At 45.3% G+C, this 18,432-nt stretch overlaps 1 protein-coding gene across 1 annotated transcript in view; it reads left to right on the forward strand.

Moving 5' to 3' along the window:
• Positions 1 to 16,460, forward strand: part of RPA1 (replication protein A1) — a 67,405-nt gene extending 50,945 nt beyond the window's left edge. Inside the window, exons 13-17 of the mRNA XM_054459762.1 lie at positions 2,319 to 2,451; positions 7,065 to 7,241; positions 10,230 to 10,337; positions 13,406 to 13,492; positions 15,470 to 16,460. Coding sequence (XP_054315737.1) covers positions 2,319 to 2,451; positions 7,065 to 7,241; positions 10,230 to 10,337; positions 13,406 to 13,492; positions 15,470 to 15,574 — 610 coding nt within the window. The 3' untranslated portion in view covers positions 15,575 to 16,460. The remainder of the gene's footprint in view (positions 1 to 2,318; positions 2,452 to 7,064; positions 7,242 to 10,229; positions 10,338 to 13,405; positions 13,493 to 15,469) is intronic.
• Positions 16,461 to 18,432: the final 1,972 nt, after the last annotated feature.

An 18,432-nucleotide genomic window follows, 5' to 3' on the forward strand; every position in this document is an offset into this window, starting at 1 on the left:
TGGCACTGGTGTTTGACCAGTTTCATGAAGCGTCTTCTGGAATGTTCATGTCACTGAGCCATCCTCATGAGTAGTACGGTCCACACATATCTACCGAACTGCAGGGCCCATTCATAGTCTGACCAGAACTAGCCACAGATTTGCTTTGTTCTTATTGCTTGATTTTCTTTTAGGCTCTGGAGTTCGACTCCAGGTTAATTGCATTCCCACACTAATGTCTTCATCTTTTACTTGTCAATAACCATGATCCCAGTCAACATAAAAAGCACGGCTGTCCCCAGAATAAAATAACTTGGCATTGATCAAAGACAAGCTCAGTGCATACATGCTACCTGGACAAGGATTAGAGATGTTTAGATCTTGGCTATAACAATGCAGAGTTTTTATCGTAAGAAGGGCCGCCTCTCTCCTTGCTCTGTTGACTCCTGACGAGTGGTCTTTGGTGGCAAATGTCTCCTTGGAGCTTTTGAAACCGTAAACTTGTGTAGCTAGTAGTGGTGAAACAGATGGATGGGCCTTGCTGTGCCCCTGTGAGGGATTTAGCCGCTTGTCTGACAGGTAAAGGCAGCTGTCTGCAGCTCAGGGTAACATCCATTCTGTTAGATGGTCTCTGTTTAAGGAACCTGTTCTTTGTGTGGTTACCCACCTTGGGATGGTGTTTGGCCTTTCATCTCCGGTCAGCTCCTCTCCACCACCGCTGTGTTCCCGAGCCACTTTCTCCTTTGCCCCTTTTCCTTCATATCAATTGATGTGTGATCAAGAAGTACAATCAGTTTTCATAATAATTTAATACAAATTAATTTAACTTCAATATTAGCAAAAGTAAAATTTCACTAAGAAGGTAAATCTACAAGAAAAAAGATAATGCCTTCTGATAAGTTGCTCTGGGTTATAAAATCTTTTGGGCCAGGCACGGTGGCTCACGCCTGTAATTCCAGCACTTTGGGAGGCCGAGGTGGGCAATTGCTTGAGGCCAGGAGATCAAGACCAGCCTGGCCAACATAGTGAAACCTTGTCTCTACAAAAAATACAAAAATCAGCCGGGCATGGTGGCGCGTGCCTATAGTCCCAGCTACTCAGGAGGCTGAGGCACGAGAATCACTTGCCAGGAGGTGGAGGTTGCAGTGAGCCAAGTTGGTACCACCACACTCCATCCTGGGTGACAAAGCAAGACTCTGTCTCAAAACAAAAAAACCACTTTTGGCTTCTGTATCAGGCATAGGAGGCCTTTTATGGACACCCTTTTGCTATCATGGTATATTGACTGTACCTTTCCACACTGGTACATTTCGGTGATGATCACAATGCAGCTGCTGGCTGAGAATGAGCATTAGCAGCTTAAAGGACTACCCCAGACAGCCACTTTATCGCTTACGGGTTGTTGACTTTCCCAGTTTCTGATTTTAGGCCTGGGGAGGTCCGGCCACTGCCAATATGCAAGGCTAGTTTAAGAAAAGATTCTTTGGTACTTTGGCACTGATTCTCTTCACCACTGGGGGGCATCAAAGCAACTGAGATTCAAAGAAAGGTCATTCCGTTTCTTCAGTAGACTTTGGGCCAGGAGCAGTGCCTCACGCCCTGTAATCCCAGCACTATGGGAGGCCGAGGGAGGAGGATTGCCTGAGTCCAGGAGTTTGAGATCAGCCTGGTCAACATAGCAAGACCGCATCTCTAAATGAGGTGGAGTTTCGCTCTTGTTGCCCAGGCTGGAGTGTAATGAGGTGATCTCAGCTCACCGCAACCTCCGCCTCCTGAGAATTGCCTTCAAGTGATTCTCCTGCCTCAGCCTCCCGAGTAGCTGGGATTACAGGCACCCACCACCACGCCTGGCTAATTTTGTATTTTTAGTAGAGACGGGGTTTCACCATGTTGGCCAGGATGGTCTCGATCTCTTGACCTCGTGATCCACCCACCTCAGCCTCCCAAAGTGCTGGGATTACAGGCGTGAGCCACCGCGCCTGGCCTAAAAAAGTTTTTTTTAATGGGCCTGGGCATGGTAGTCCCAGTTACTTAGCAGGGCTAAGGTGGGAGGATCACTTGAGCTCAGGAGGTCAAAGCTGCCTTGAGCCATGATTGCATCATTGCACTCCAGCCTGGGTGACAGAGTGAAACTCTGACACAATTTTTTTTTTAATTTAAATATTTTAAAAAATATATAATTACGAAGATACCAACTTCAGCCGACATGACCGTGACCTGTGTGAAAGCTGGGCGGGTGGTGGGAAACCCGTGTCTGGCGCATAGCAACAAGTTGCACGTGGAGAAGCAGAAGCACATCGTATCAAGCGCTCGTCATCGTTATTCGTTCATGTTTTCAGGTTTGACGCAGAAGGACAAGCCTTAGATGGTGTTTCCATCTCTGATCTAAAGAGCGGCGGAGTCGGAGGGGGTAACACCAACTGGAAAACCTTGTATGAGGTCAAATCCGAGAACCTGGGCCAAGGCGACAAGGTACCCAGCATCCCTAACCACCTGCACAGAGGGCTGTAAAGTGTGCAGAAGGATGGATTTAGAAACTTGGTTTTCGGCACCAGCTGTCAGAGCTGTAATTCTTACCCAGGGCTGTGACCTGAGCGTGGCATGGGGGTTGAGCATCACTGGCAGAGGAAAGTAGCCAGGTGTGCTCATGGGAATATGTGTTACCCCTCAGGGGACTGGAGGCAGGAGAGTCTGAAGAACTCTTGGAGTCAATTCGTAGAGGGGTCTTGGAGCAGGGGTGACAGTCAAGCTTCATGGTGTAATATCACCTGCCTTCGGGTCCATGTTTCTTTCCTGTGATCCTTCCTGCAAATTTAAGCACCCACATATCAAAAAGATGTTTTTTGAGATGAGCATGAGTCCGGCTCAGTGTCAGACATGAGGCAGTTTCACAGGTGCTGTTCCTGGCTGTAGAATAGTGTGTTAACCTCATAGGCTGAGAGTTGCCGGCATTCCCTGACGAGGATTGGCCCTGACATTTGACTTTTAGTTGCGGCTTTCCTTTCAGTGTTTGTATTTAAACACCCTCCTCCCATCTTGATCTAAGCCTGTGTTCTGCCAGCAGTTTAGTGTTTAGATAATGTATTTCTCCTTTATGCTTGCTCTTTTATTTTCATCATATACAGTGTAGGTTTCATTCCTACTGTCTCATTTCACGTATACCCTTATCCATCATTGTCAACAGCAGCTCTTAAGTGCTCTTATAGAACATCTCGAGAATTAAACACTGGATAGATCCTTGTTGTCCTGTCATGGGACACCCACTCTTTCGGTTCTCTGTAATCCCAGCTACCCAGGAGGCTGAGGCAGGTGGATCACATGAGCCCAGGAGTTTGACTGAGCAACATGGAAGACCCCTTCTCTTAAAACAAAAACTTTATTGCTAAAAAATGCTGACAATCATCTGGGCCTTCAGCGAGTTGTAATCTTCTCGCTGGTGGGGGTTTTTTTCAGGGTTGATGGCTGACCAATCACGGCGATGGTTGCTGAACATAGGAGTGTCTTTGGCAGTTTCTTAAAATAAGACAGCAGTGAAGTTTGCCACATTGGTTGACTCTTCCTTTTACAAAAGATTTCTCCATAGCAGGCGATGCTGTTTGACAGCATTTTACCCACAGGAGAACTTTTTCAAACTGGAGTCTCTCCCTCTCAGGTCCTGTCACTGCTTTATCAACCAAGCTTATGCAAATTCTAAATCCTTTGTCGTCATTTCAACAATGCTCACAGTGTTCTCACCACAAGAGATTTCATCTCAAGAAACCACTTTCCTTGCCCATCGTAAGGAGCAGCTCCTCATCCATTCAAGTTTGATCCTGAGATTACAGCAGTTCAGGCCCATTTTCAGCTCCCTTTGTAATTCTAGTTCTCTTGTTGCAGATCCCTCCTCCACCAAAATCTTGAAGCCTCAGTGTCTACCATGAGGGTTGGAATCAACTTGTTCCAAACTCCTGCTGATGTTGGGATTTTGACCTCCTCCCATGAATCCTGAATGTTCCTTTTTTTTTTTTTTTTTTTAACTTGAGACAGGGTCTCATTCTGTCACTCAGGCTGGAGTGCAGTGGCTTGATCACAGCTCACTGCAGTTTCAACCTCCCCAGGCTCCCAAGCTGGGACTACAGGTGCTACCACACCTGGCTAATTGTATTTTTTGTAGAGGCTGAGTTTTGTCATGTCGCCCAGGCTGCTCTCAAACTCCTGGGCTCAAGGGATCTCCCTGCCTCAACCTCCCAAAGTGCCAGGAGTTACAGGCGTGAGCGACTGTGCCCAGCCAACTGTTCTTAATAGCATCTAGAATGGTGAATTCTCTTCAGGTTTTCAGGTTTTCAATTTACTTTCCCCAGATCCATCAGAGGAATCACTGTGGCAACTATCGCCTCATGAAATGTGTCTCTTAGGCTTAAAAAGTCAAAATTACTCCTTGATCTGCATGGGCTGCAGAATAGATGTTGTTATCAAGCATGAAAACAATATTAATCTCCTTGTTCTGTGCATCTCCATTGAACCCTCAGGTGAATAGGTGCATTGTCAATATATTAATCTCCTTGTACTGTGTGTCTCCATTGAGCTCTCGGGTGAACAGGTGCATTGTCAATGAGCAGTCATATTTTTAAAGGAGTCTCTCTTTCTGAGTAGTAGGTCTCAACAGTGGGCTTAAAATATTCAATAAACCACACTATAAATAGATATGTTGTCATCCAAGCTTTGATATTCTATTTATAAAGCAGAGGCAAAGTAGATTTAGCATAGTTCTTATGAGCCCTAGGGTTTTTGACATGGTCAGTGAGCACTGGCTTCACGTTATAGTCCCCAGCTGCATTCGCACCTAACAGGAGAGTCAGCCTGTCCTTTGAAGCTTTGAAGCCAGGCATTGATTTCTACTCTCTAGGACGCATGTTCTTGGTGGCATCTTCTTCCAGAAGGCTATTCTGTCTATGTTGAAACTCTGTTGTTGAGTGCAGCCACCTTCATTGGTGGTCCTAGCTAGATCTTCTGGATAACTTGCTGCAGCTTCTCCATCAGCGCTTGCTGCTTCACCTTGCACTTTCGTTATGGAGACGGCTTCTTTCCTTAAACCTCATGAACCAACATCTGCTGGCTGCCATCTTTTCTTCTGCAGCTTTTTTTTTTTTTTTTTTTTTTTTTGAGACAGAGTCTCACTCTGTCACCCAGGCTGGAGTGCAGTGATACAATCACAGCTCACCTTAGCCTCTGGAGTAGCTGGGACTACAGGTGCACACCACCGTGCCCTGACAGTTTTCTGCAGAGACTGGGTCTCACTATGTTGCCTGGCTGGTATCAAACTCCTTGGCTTAGGCAATCCTCTCGCCTCTGCCTCCCAAAGTGCTGGGATTACAAGTGTGAGCCACTGCACCTGGCCTCTTCTGCAGCTTTCGACCTCTCTCAGCCTTCACAGAATTGAAGAAAGGTGAGGCCTTGCTCTGGGTTAGGCTTTGGCTTAAGAGAATGTTGTGGCTTGCTTGATCTTCTATGTAGACCACTGCAACTTACTCCATATCAGCAGTAAGGCTGTTGGCTTTCTTATTTGTGTATTCAAAGGAGAGAGACAGGAATAGTTGGAGGATCAGTCAGCATACATGCAACATTTATCAATGTAAGTTCCCCATCTTATATGGGTGCAGTTAGTGGCACCCCAAAACAACTACAGTAGTGACGTTAAAGATCACCATAGGCCGGGCGCGGTGGCTCATTCCTGTAATCCCAGCACTTTGGGAGGCCGAGGCGGGCGGATCACCTGAGGTCAGGAGATTGAGACTAGCCTGACCAATGTGGTTAAAATCCCGTCTCTACTAAAAATACAAAAATTAGCTGGGCGTGGTGGGTGCCTGTAGTACCAGCTACTCGGGAAGCTGAGGCAGGAGAATCGCTTGACCCTGGGAGGTGGAGATTGCAGTGAGCTGAGATCGTGCCACTGCACTCCAGCCTGGTGACAGAGCGAGACTCTGTCTCAGAAAAAAAAAAAAAAAAAATCACCATAACAGATATGATAATAATGAAAAAGGGCCAGGCATGGTGGCTTACTCCTATAATCCTAGCACTTTGGGAGGCCAAGGTGGGTGGATCACTTGAGGTTTGGAGTTCGAGACCGGCCTACCCAACATGGCAAAACCCCATCTCTACTAAAAAATACAAAAATTCGCCAGGCGTGGTAGTGCACGCCTGTAGTCCCAGCTACTTGGGTGGCTGAGGCAGGAGAATCACTTGAACCTGGGAGGCGGAGGCTGCAGTGATCAGAGATTACACCACTCACTGCACCCTAGCCTGGGCGACAGAATGAGACTCTGTCTCAAAAAATACGTATATAATGAAAAAGTTTGAAATCTTGCAAGAATTACTGTGTCTTCGTGTGACACAGAGACGTAAAGTGAGCACCTGCTATTGGGAAAATAGTGCATTTACTTGACCCAGGGGTGCCACAAGTCTTCAATCTGTAAAAAATGCCGTTATCTGTCAAGTGCAGTAAAGCAAAGCACAATAAAGTAAGGTGTGCTTGTAGTTGCAGCAAAGACTATGACCAAATGGCTGCTAAGGCCTGAAATATTTACTGTTCGGCTTTTTACAGAAGCAGCTTGCTGATCCCTGGCCTAGACAAGGAAAAGGTGAATCTAGGCCTAGACATGACTGCCGTGTTTTGAGCACGGGAGGGATGGTTGATCGTTGCTGCGCTGGATGTTTGTGGTCCGCATTCTGTATTTCCTACGTCTGTGGCCTTTGGAGGATCAGAGGATCGGGAGAAACAAATCTTTGTCTTTCATACAGTGTTCAAGCAAACAGGAAAACAATTTCACTTTTAATTAACTCAGTGTAATTTAGGATTAACTCTTTTATTGTGAAGGAATTATCTGCCTCAGAAATTGGCTTATTAGAACTTGGCTTATTACCTTCATGGGTTTTGTACTTGGCACATGTGATTTCTAAAACTAGAGAATGAATGATTCCCTGTGATCATGTGTGATCTTGAGGATATAGAGACACTTACCACCTAAACGTAAGGGCAGGCTTTGAGCTGCCTCTCGGTCCGATCCCAGGCGCAGCTCCGTGCCTCACGCTGTTCTTTTCTCCCGAAGCCGGACTACTTTAGTTCTGTGGCCACGGTGGTGTATCTTCGCAAAGAGAACTGCATGTACCAAGCCTGCCCGACTCAGGACTGCAATAAGAAAGTGATCGATCAACAGAATGGATTGTACCGCTGTGAGAAGTGCGACACCGAATTTCCCAATTTCAAGTACCGCATGATCCTGTCAGTAAGTAGCCTCGGTAGATGAGAACCACGGTTGTGTTCACTGAGGCCCTCCCATGTGCCAGGCACTGTGCTCACAACAGTAGAAACAAAGTCATTCCTGGTGGGAAGCCTGCAGATGAGTAGGTGTGGAAGAGCTTATCATCCTCTTTTTCATGCCAGCAAGTGGTGTTGAGATGCCCCAGCTGATTCAGTCTTTCGTGCATGTCATACAACCATAGCGGCAGTGACACTTGCCTGCTGATAACTGCTGTGAAGTAAATTAATTTGAAAACGGCATTTATAGACAGCACTAATTGTACTTATACAGCCAATGCCCGTATTTAGTCATTTTCATGTGGATAATCTATTCTCTAGCTTTAGTATAGCTGACTTCAGAGGAATGTGATGGTGTGCTGATGTGAGATTGTTGCTTTTTTGCATTTTAAGAATTGTTTCTTTCTGTTTTAAAAACCTTTAAAAAAAAGTTGTAAAGTTGGGTTTAAAAAAATTTTTTTTTTTTTTTAAGGAACAGGGGTGTCACTCTGTTGCCCAGAATAGAATGCAGTGGCATCGTCACCACGCACTGTGGCCCCAACCTCCCGGGCTTAAGCAGTCCTTCCACCTTGGCCTCCCAAGTAGCTGCAACTACAGCTGTGCACCACCACACCCAGCTAATTTTTAAAATTATTTTATTGTACAGACAGGGTCTTGCTCTGCCGTTCAGGTTGGTCTCAAATTCCTGGCCTCATGTCATCCTCCCACCTCAGCCCTCCAAAGTGCTGTCATTACAAGCCTGAGCCACTGCACCCAGCCTTAAGGTTTTTATTTTGTTTTGTTTTGTTTTCAATGATAGAACTAGGTGATAATAGCAGTTTAAGAAAACAGTTTAAGGCCAGGCACAGTGGCTCACACCTGTAATCCCAGCACTTTGGGAGACCGAGGCGGGTGCATCACCTGAGATCAGGAGTTTGAGACCAGCCTGGCCAACATGGTGAAACCCTGTCTCTACTAAAAATACAAAAATTAGCCCGGCATGGTGGCGGGTGCCTGTAGTCCCAGCTACTCAGGAGGCTGAGGCGGGAGAATCACTTGAACCCAGGAGGCAGAGGTTGCAGTGAGCCGAGATCGCACCATTGCACTCCATCCCAGGCGACAAGAGCAAAACTCCGTCTCAAAAAAAAGAGAAAAAGAAAACAGTTTCACATTCTTCCAGAAGATGATTTGGCAGTAATATATCAGAAGCCTGAAAAATGTTCATGTTGGCCAGGTGCGGTGACCCGTGCCTATAACCCCAGCACTTTGGAAGGCTGAGGCAGGATGATTGCTTGAGGCCAGGAGTTCGATATCAGCCTGGGCAACATGGCAAGACCCTGTCTCTACAAAAAGTAAAATTAGCTGGCTGTGTTGGTATGCACTTGTCCCAGCTACTCATGAGGCTGAGGTGGGAGGATCACTTGAGCCTGAGAGGTCAAGGCTGCAGTGAGCCGTGATCGTGGCACGGCGCTCCAGCCTGGATGACAGTCAGACCCTGTCTTTAAAAAATAAATAAATAGGCCAGGTGCGGTGGCTCACGCCTGTAATCCCAGCACTTTGGGAGGCTGAGGCGGGCGGGTCACGAGGTCAGGAGATCGAGACCATCTTGGCTAACACAGTGAAACCCGGTCTCTACTAAAAGTACAAAAAAATTAGCCGGGCGTGGTGGTGGGCGCCTGCAGTCCCAGCTACTCGGGAGGCTGAGGCCGGGGAATGGCATGAACCCGGGAGGCGGAGCTTGCAGTGAGCCAAGATCGCGCCACTGCACTCCAGCCTGGGCGACAGAGCGAGACTCCGTCTCAAAAATAAATAAATAAATAAAATAAATAAATAAATAAATAAATAAAATGTTAGCTTAGCAGGAAAGTTCTACGTTTAGGCTCATTTTTTGTAAACTATAAACTTTTCATTGAACTAAGATGAAGAAAATTTGTTTTAGTTTATGGAAACATCAGCCTTTCTGTTAAACTCCTCCACAGCGCAATCTCCCGCACACTTGTTTGATTTGATATTTATCACACGTCTGCGTCATTGTAGTTCTTGCCCTATGTAATGAGATGCTCTTTGCTTCTTAGAAGGATAGCGCAGGGTAAAGGAAGTGTGAGCCCAGGATGTGATACTGTTGCTGTGTATTGAGAGTGCTTTTCACTTTTAACTGGTTTCGTCACCTTATTTTTCATCATAACATTCTCTATATTAAAAGCCTTGTACACATGCAAAATGAAGATGTAAAATCGTCAAAATGATGCCTTAAAGAAAAACTACTTGTATTTCTACAAAGGCTTTTACTTTAGCAAGTGGATTCTTTGAGATCTGCTTTCTTCCTTGACTTTCTCCTATTTAATTTTACACCACAGCCCAATGGGAGACATTTGATTGCTCATTTCTTTTGCCAGGTCAATTTGGTGACTGACAGAGGCCCACGGGCAGGCTCTTCAGTTGTCTGGGTGCCCAGCAGCGACAGAGCTGTCTCACGGAACTCCTCCTAGGGACTGCAGAGTGGGCAATTGAAAATGCAGAGAACTCCCCCAATTCACTCAAAACCCTTCATCCAAAGCCAGCTGCACCTGGACAGGAACTAATCTGATGAGCCTCTCTCTGTCACCCAGGCTGGAGTGCAGTGGCGCGATCTCAGCTCACTGCAACCTCCGCCTCCCGGGTTCAAGTGATTCTCCCGCCTCAGCCTCCTGAGTAGCTGGGATTACAGGCACCTGCCACCATGCCTGGCTAATTTTTGTATTTTTAGTAGAGACGGAGTTTCACCATGTTGGCCAGGCTGGTTTCAAACTCCTGACCTCGAGTGTTCCGCCCGCCTTGGCCTCCCAAAGTGCTGGGATTACAGGCATGAGCCCACTGCACCTGGCCCTCTCTGGAAATTATTTTAATAAGTGGAAAAAGAACATTAACCTCTCCCCATCTTCTCAGTGTGTCTTTTTATTATTTCTTTGCTGAAATAATGTAGAATTGTGTTTTTTAGGTAAATATTGCAGATTTTCAAGAGAATCAGTGGGTGACTTGTTTCCAGGAGTCTGCTGAAGCTATCCTTGGACAAAATGCTGCTTATCTTGGGGAATTAAAAGACAAGGTCAGCCACATATTTTATTATAACTTCTATAACTTTTAATGGTTCTCATTCTATAACACTGACCCCACACACTTTTTTTTTTTTGAGATAGAGTCTTGCCCTGTTTCCCAGGCTAGAGTGCAGTGGCGCGATCTCAGCTCACCGCAGCCTCCGCCTCCCGGGTTCAAGTGATTCTCCTGCCCCAGCCTCCTGAGTAGCTGGGATTACAGGCACCCGCCACCATGCCCGGCTAGTTTTTGTATTTTTAGTAGAGACAGGGTTTTACCATGTTGGCCAGGCTGGTCTCAAACTCCTGACCTCATGATCTGCCCGCTTCAGCTGCCCAAAATGCTGGGATTACAGGTGTGAGCCAGCCTTGCCTGACACTGACTCTCTTTTTGCTGTTTTATATTTTTTAGTTTGTTTCTTTCTGGTGTTGTATACAGTTTCTCAGCCTGGTAATTATTTAAGAGTTCATCTGATGTTATCTAATTTTGTCCATTTTGGATGTGCTTAACAATGAAATAATGTATATAAAAGTACTTTAAAACCAAAGCACTTTCTAAATCTAAGCCACTTGTTTCTCCTGTTCCTATTAGCACATCAGAGCTAGTGTGCCTGAGATGACTTAGGTCGGGAGGTGTCCCTGAAACAACCTGAATTATTACAGGCATGCTTTTTTAACATAGTAAATACCTTCCAGAAAAGTTGAGTCAGATCCTGGTTAAAATGCACATATATCAAGTTCCTGGGTCTGTCCTATAAAACAATAATAATAAATGCACATATAAGGTGCCTGCCATTTGCCATTTCAGCCCATCAGATGCAATTCTTATGCAGTGACTTTCTTCCATAAGATAGCTTTGTCCATTTCATTTTTATAAGTTTGCATTTTCACATATTAGGTTTATTTAATGCACAGAATAGATGGCTAATAATGCTGAATTTAGGAAAAGTAGTTGCTTAGATAAAACATAAGGAAGACCAATAAAAGCTATGTTTTCTGGGCCACATAAATGGGCACCTGTCTGTAGATGGCTTTTTCCCCCGATTTCCTCCACATTGGTTGGAATACTTGTAAAGGCCACAAAGACGAAAGGCTTTGCCGTTTGTTCTGGTGTGTTTTTCTTTTTCTTCCTGTCCCCAGTTCTGTCTGTTTGGGCTCTGCCCCTGACTCTTTTTTTAAATTGTCCATGAGAGCTCTCAAAATAGTCTCAACAAATCCTGTTACAGAAATAACTAGAATTGACTTTAAAGTGTGATAGTATCTTTTGTCTGTTTTTACCTGGTCCTCAATTTTTGTATCAGATTTTAAGGCCCAAGTCAGCCTTTCAGGATTTTTATGAGCTTATTATATTTGACTGTTTTTACTGCCGGTGAATGAGGACACATAGAAACTTCCCCGAGGAACCGTGAGATCTTGGAGTTCGCACTCCACGCCCCTCGTCTTGGAAGCATAATTGCAGCCGTGTGATTTTCTCAAGCTTTAACCCATTGTTTTATTTTCATATCTGAGGTTTGGGTTTTAATCAAGTAACCTTTACAGAAAAGAGTTATGTATAGCAAAGCTGCTTTCACGCTCTGCGTGACTTGCAAAAAATACTAGGTTGGTGTGAACTATTAATTTTTTTTTTTTTTTTGTCAAAGTTCTCAATCAACTCTGTTAATATAGTTATTACACATTTATTTATGCATCTTTATACAAAGTATATTCTCTAATTCCTGTCTGTTTACCAGACTCTTTTTTTTTTTTTTTTTTTTAATAAAGAAACTTAAATTGCATTTGAGGAGTGAGAGAGGGAAAAGGATTGTTTTTAGGCCTTCCCTAGCCTTTGCCCACCTCAACAGCCTTCTCTGCTTGCACGCCAAATCAGTAGCTATAAATACAGAGGCTGAAATCATGAATGATATTGAACTTTCTTCTGAGTGTTTTTCCTTTTTTTTTTTTGAGACAAGGTCTTGCCTCGTCCCCACGTTGGAGTGCCGTGGTGTGTGATCATGGCTCACTGCAGCTTCAAACTCTTGGGCTCAGACAGTCCTCCCACCTCAGTCTCCTGTGTAGCTGGGACTACTGGTACACGCCACCATACCTGGCTTAAATTTTTTTTTTTTTTTGGTAGAGATGGGGTCTTGCTATATTCCTCAGGCTATTCTTGAACTCCTGGCCTCAAGCAGTCCTCCCACCTTGGTCTCCCAAAACATTGGGATTATAGTCACGCGCCACCATACCTGACCTCCTCTTATTTTTATTTATTTATTTATTTTTTTTGAGAGTCTCGCTCTGTAGCCCATGCTGGAATGCGGTAGTTCAGTCTCAGCTCACTATAGCCTCCGCCTCCCAGGTTGAAGCAATTCTTCTGCTTCAGCCTCCCTAGTAGCTGGGATTACAGACACCTGCCACTATGCCCAGCTAATTTTTGTGTTTTTAGTAGTGATGGGGTTTCACCATGTTGGCCAGGCTGGTCTTGAACTCCCAGCCTCAAGTGATCCACCCGCTTCCGCCTCCCAAAGCACTGGGATTACAGGTGTGAGCCACCGTGCCCAGCCTTAAAGCTTTAGAAACTTCCTAAGAACGTTTTTAATTTTTTGTGTCTAGTAAAACACACATAACCAAATTTGCTTTTGTAACCATTTTTACGTGTACAGTTTAGTGGCGTTGGGTACATTCCCATTACTGTGCCCTCGTCACCACCATCCTTTTCCAGTACTTTCTTTAATAGGCAAATTCATAGAGACAGACGACAGACTTGTGTTTTCCAAGGATGGAGGGACGGGGAGAATGGAGACACACTGTTTATGGGTGGCGATTTGAAACTCTGCACATTAAGCAATAGCTCCTTTTCCAAAACCCTGTTCTCCCTGGCCCTGACAGCTGCCATTCTACCTTCTATGAATGTGATGAGTGTTTTAATCTTCAATAAGATTCTACTTAAAACAGTTTTATGTAATGTTACCTGTAGATGAGTCATTCCTAAGTGATTTCAAACTACACAGGAGATGCATTTTCAGAAGTCTTTTTAAAAGTCTTATCAGTATTTGCAAGTTGTCCAGTGGTTTCCATATGTCAAGTTTTATATTTGTTTTTGCAGAATGAACAGGCATTTGAAGAAGTTTTCCAGAATGCCAACTTCCGATCTTTCATATTCAGAGTCAGGGTCAAAGTGGAGACCTACAATGTAAGTAAGGGCCCGGGCAGCAGGGTTAGTGGTGGGGAGGTGCTGTTTGTCACCCACGGCAGTGTCGCGACACTCACTGGCAGGGAGTTACGGTGCTCACTGTGTGCCAGACCCCGGTGCTGACTTTGCCCAACACAGGTGCTGTTATGATCCCTATTTTCAGATGAGGAAGGAGAGAGAGCTTAAGTGTCTTGTCGAAACAACGGTGGGGGGTGGGGAATACTATATGGGTTTTTTTGTTTGTTTGTTTATTTATTTATGTATTTATTTATTTATTTCAGTTAAATCCTAGGATTTTTTCGTCTGTGTTCTGACAAAAAAATTATAACGCATGCAGTAGAGTCACATCTTTGACAAATTTAGATTGTAGAGAAGTATATTAAGTATATGAGCCAGGCGTGGTGGTGTGTGCCTGTGGTCCCAGCTACTCAGGAGACTGAGGCAGGAGTTCAAGGCCAGCCTGGGTAACATAGTGAGACCCCGTTTCTAAATCAGTCAGTATATGAAACAAAGACCACATGTAGTTAAAACTACCTTGAAAATTCCTTAAATTGCCCATAATACCATATATTGATTATTTATTTATTTATTTATTTATTTATTTATTTGAGACAGAGTCTCTGTTGCCCAGGCTGGAGTGCAATGGGATGATCTTGGCTCACCACAACCTCCGCCTCCCGGGTTCAAGTGATTCTCCTGCCTCAGCCCCTCGAGTAGCTTGGATTGCAGGCACCTGCCACCACGCCCGGCTAATTTTTGTATTTTTAGTAGAGACGGAGTTTCACCATGTTGGCCAGGCTGGTCTCGAACTCTTGACCTCAGATGATCCACCCGCCTCGGCCTCCCAAAGTGCCGGGATTACAGGCATGAGCCACCGTGCCCAGCTTAGTTATAGTTATAATCAAACAGTATTTATTGAGCATGGTCTGCCAGATACTGTTCTACATCCTTTATGTGGAACATCTCACTTGAGCCTAGTAACCCTATATGTAGAAACTATGGTTACCCCATTTTGCCACTGAAGGAATTACGTGCAGAGAGACACGGGCATTCAGAGAACAAGTCACTTGCCTAAGTCGCATGCTAGCAAGTGGCCGAGCTAAAGTCCAACCCAGGCAGCCTGACTTCAGAGCTTTGCTCTTGATCGTGCTTATGAATATCACGGGATTTAGTACCGACCAAGCACACAGCAGTGTGACAGCCCTGGGCTCGCCTGTGCAGCCTTCCTGGGTATCACTCCGTTCTGCCCGGAAAGGCACCATTCAGGCCGTGAGTGTAAACGTACGAGTGGGAAGGGGGAGTGGTAGAAACGCCCCTGCTTATTGCAGGGTTTACTCATGTATTTACCTTAATGCCTGTTCTTAGGCGGCTCCTATAAACATTAAATGAGATAGGGGATCAGATATCACTGTGAAACAATGTCAGGGAGTGGGGTGGGGCTGGGGGGGATTTTTGGGGTCGTTCAGCCCCATCGTGTCTGGACAGGGAAGGTGAAGTGAAGAGATGCTGCCTCCCCAGAGCTGAGACACAACAGACTCGGTCCTCTTCGTCTGCTGCAGGTGCTCTTTCTTTCACCACTCAGCTTTTCTTGAAATGGAAGTTTGAAAGTTTAGCTTTCAGAACTAGCTGTGTGGCTTTGCGCAAGTCACTTGTCCTCTCTGGGCTGTATCCCCTGCAGTAGGGAGAATAAATGAAACTAGAGAAACCCTCTAAAGTCCATGTCACTAGGATTCTAGGCTTCTGAGTGTTTGGGAGCTTGGGTAAAGAATCAGAAGGGCCTGTGCTAGAGAAAGGACCTGTTCACTCGCCCAGCCCCAGACATTCAGGACGAGGCTGTCACTCACTGGAATGACTGAACTCTGAACCCGGTGTGTCCGTTCCCTCCCGCTGGGCTCATTGAAACCACTGAAGCAAAAGGGGTTTCACTGCTCCACGCCACGCTTCCACCGCTCACAAACTGCTTCTCTCTTTTTGAAGGACGAGTCTCGAATTAAGGCCACTGTGATGGACGTGAAGCCCGTGGACTACAGAGAGTACGGCCGAAGGCTGGTCATGAGTATCAGGAGAAGCGCATTGATGTGAGGGGAGCAGTGCCGATCGGGCAGAAGTTTGCAAATAAAGAGCCAGAATGGAATGGATTTCTTTCCACCTCCGTGTGATAATCCTGTGTTAGCTTCACAGCACAGAGGCTCTTTATGGCGGACTAAGCAGTTTCCTCTCTTACGTGCATCTCAGAACCCATTGGTAGGCAAAGGAAAATACGCTCAGGTGGCTGTGGTGTAGACCGCGTCAGGCCTAGGGAGTCAGCCAGTGGTTAGTGTAAGACCAGTCACTCCCTCTGTCTTCAGGCTTCTGTCAATTTCATTATCATCAAGCAGGAATTATGTCATAAGTCACTGACCCTAACTTCAGACCGTGAAGTAAATTATGTAACTAGGTTTTTGCTTCTCCGGCGGTGACCGCCCCTCACAACCTGGGTTCTTCTCAGCATGGGGACCTGAGAAGCGGTTGTGGGCACCTGGGTATTTTAGTAAGTGTGTCTTCCTAGAATTCAAAGGCTCTCTCTTTCTAGAGGTGCTACGTAGTTGTTAATGCTTGGAATGGCAATAGGGTAGAATTATTAATCAAAGGCATATCTTTTATATCTGAAGAGTATCCTTCCTTCAGGGTTTAATAGACTGAGTCAGATGGGTCTGATATTAATCAAAATTGTCTCTTCTGAGGACCGCTGATAAGCATTGACTTGCTGTCCTCTAAGGAAATCCAAGCGGCTACAAAGCGTTTCTTTACTTTTCACTTCAATTAATGCCGCGCTTCGCTTGGTGAATGCGTACTTTTTCTACCTGTACACATTCCTGTATTCGTGTATTTTGTTTTTTTGACTAAAGCTATGTTACATGGAAAGCATTTTGAAGGCTTTTGTTTCCCTTGCTTTGTTTTAATAAACAATATATTCTTTGCTTGTGAATCCTACTTTCTTTGAATGCAAAGAGTTCCTATAACTGGAAAGCAATTAATTAGCCTTCATAATAAATGTTCACTTGGGGGAGATGTTAACTCATTATCAACCCGAAGATTAGTCCAAGGCATGGAGATCCTTCTTCCTAGTGTTTGCAGCCCTGAAATGCATCTTTAAAAGCACGAAAACACTAAAAACAAAAAGCCATTTTGCCTGAGGATGCTGATGATCTGGCACTTGGGATTTTATTGATGTTTATGCAGCAGTCTAACACCAACCAGGCTTTGAAATGTGTACAGACAGTGAGCTGGTAAGAAAACAGTAATTATGCTAGTGGGCCTTTCAGTCAGCAAAAGCATGCTCGCTCTGTGTGTTCTTAATCATATTAATTATCTATCTGGTGGCTGCAACACACCGCCTGCCATTGGCTGCACATCTCGCCCTCGTACCCCGGCAGTGCGGCGGTCACTCTGCAGCCAGAGGACCTGCTGCTCATCGCTGCACATGCCGCCTGTGGAGGCTTTGGGAGATGGGGAGTGATGGTGTCCTGTCCGTCTACCCCGTCGCTGTCTGCTGTTGACATAGGAGCCAGCCAGCCCTAGACGGGATGACTTCCGTTCCTGAGGACAGACACAGAGGGACTCCTGCTCAACCTCGCTAATTGTTTAGACACATTCCTTCCTACCCTTCTCTAGTCTCAGGAGATGGTAACTGGGTCGCATTTCAGTCTCTGACTGAGGCCTCAGCCATTTTTATGGAAGTTCTTTTCTGTCTGACCTTGCTTATAAAGCATCGACGAGAAAATAACAGTCTTCAACCCTCTTCTGGATTGACAAATTGTGGGTGGGAAGTGGCGATCTAGCTTTCAGCCCAGTAACCAGTCTTTTATGCCTACTAGTCCCAGCACTCCCTCCTCTCCCCACGTGTCTGTCCACACAGTGAAGAGGCCTGACCAGCCGTGGCACCAGGACAGGACGTGTCCAGGGAACACTAACACCTGCCCTCGTGCCTTCTCAGTGGCCAGCGTGATGAAGCCAGCACGTCTCCGTGGATGTGATTGGAAACCCAGGGGCAGTGCCAGGGGGAGGGCTCCCTCGAGGAGGCTGTTTCTAACATTTCTCCACTCAAAGATCAGATCACCAGCAGAGGAAACTGGCTCCACTGTTGGGCTTTTCAGAGATTTTGGTCCCTGAGGGTTGCCTAAATAGATTCTGGCCCACAGTTTGTAGAATTCTCTGGGATATAGTTTACCTCGAAAGGCTGTTCATGTTGTTCTATTTCTGCTCTTTGACTTAGAGATCAATGTTGATTTTGCGTATACCGTGACATCAGCGTTAAGCAATTAGGAGAAAAAAATCTAATCATTTCGCCTTTATTTAAAGTGGTTCTTGAATTCCCTCCAGTCTCATTGTGAAAGGGGCAGGGAAAAAAATAAAAGGGTAATAATCTGATTTCTGTCCATATTTCCAGTGTTTTATGCTTTCCATTGAAACCTTGCTAATCTCTCGCGTGCTGTTCCTTTTTTGAACCGCAGGGTCAAAAATGTTCCCCTCCCCCACTTCTGTTTCCTGAGTGGGCTGTCTTCAAAAAGTATAAATACTATTGATCGTGGTATCTAATACACTAACGAAACCCATGGTTATTGACTACGTAATTAATATACTGTCTAAAAGTGAAGTTTGGCCGCCCAGTATGTAAAGGTTTATATTGGCTCGTGTTTCTTTGGCAATATGCCGCCCAAGGTTTTATTTACAGAGGATGAAACAGGTTGTTTGGTCTCCTTTTCTTCTTTTCACCTGTTAGAAGGCCACTATGCCCCTAGTAAATTGATTGTTTCCTTGTCTCAAAGAGAAGATTCCCCCCACTCCCCGGCCACCTTTTATGTGGTTTGTTAATTCTTAGTCTTATATCCACTCTGCTGGTAGAGTTCTGGCTTTTATAAACACCTTTGGAAATCACCGGTTCCTCAAAAAGAGAGCTT

The sequence above is a fragment of the Pongo pygmaeus genome, chromosome 19 (genome assembly GCF_028885625.2).
Source record: "Pongo pygmaeus isolate AG05252 chromosome 19, NHGRI_mPonPyg2-v2.0_pri, whole genome shotgun sequence".
NCBI classification, from domain to species: Eukaryota; Metazoa; Chordata; class Mammalia; order Primates; family Hominidae; genus Pongo; species Pongo pygmaeus.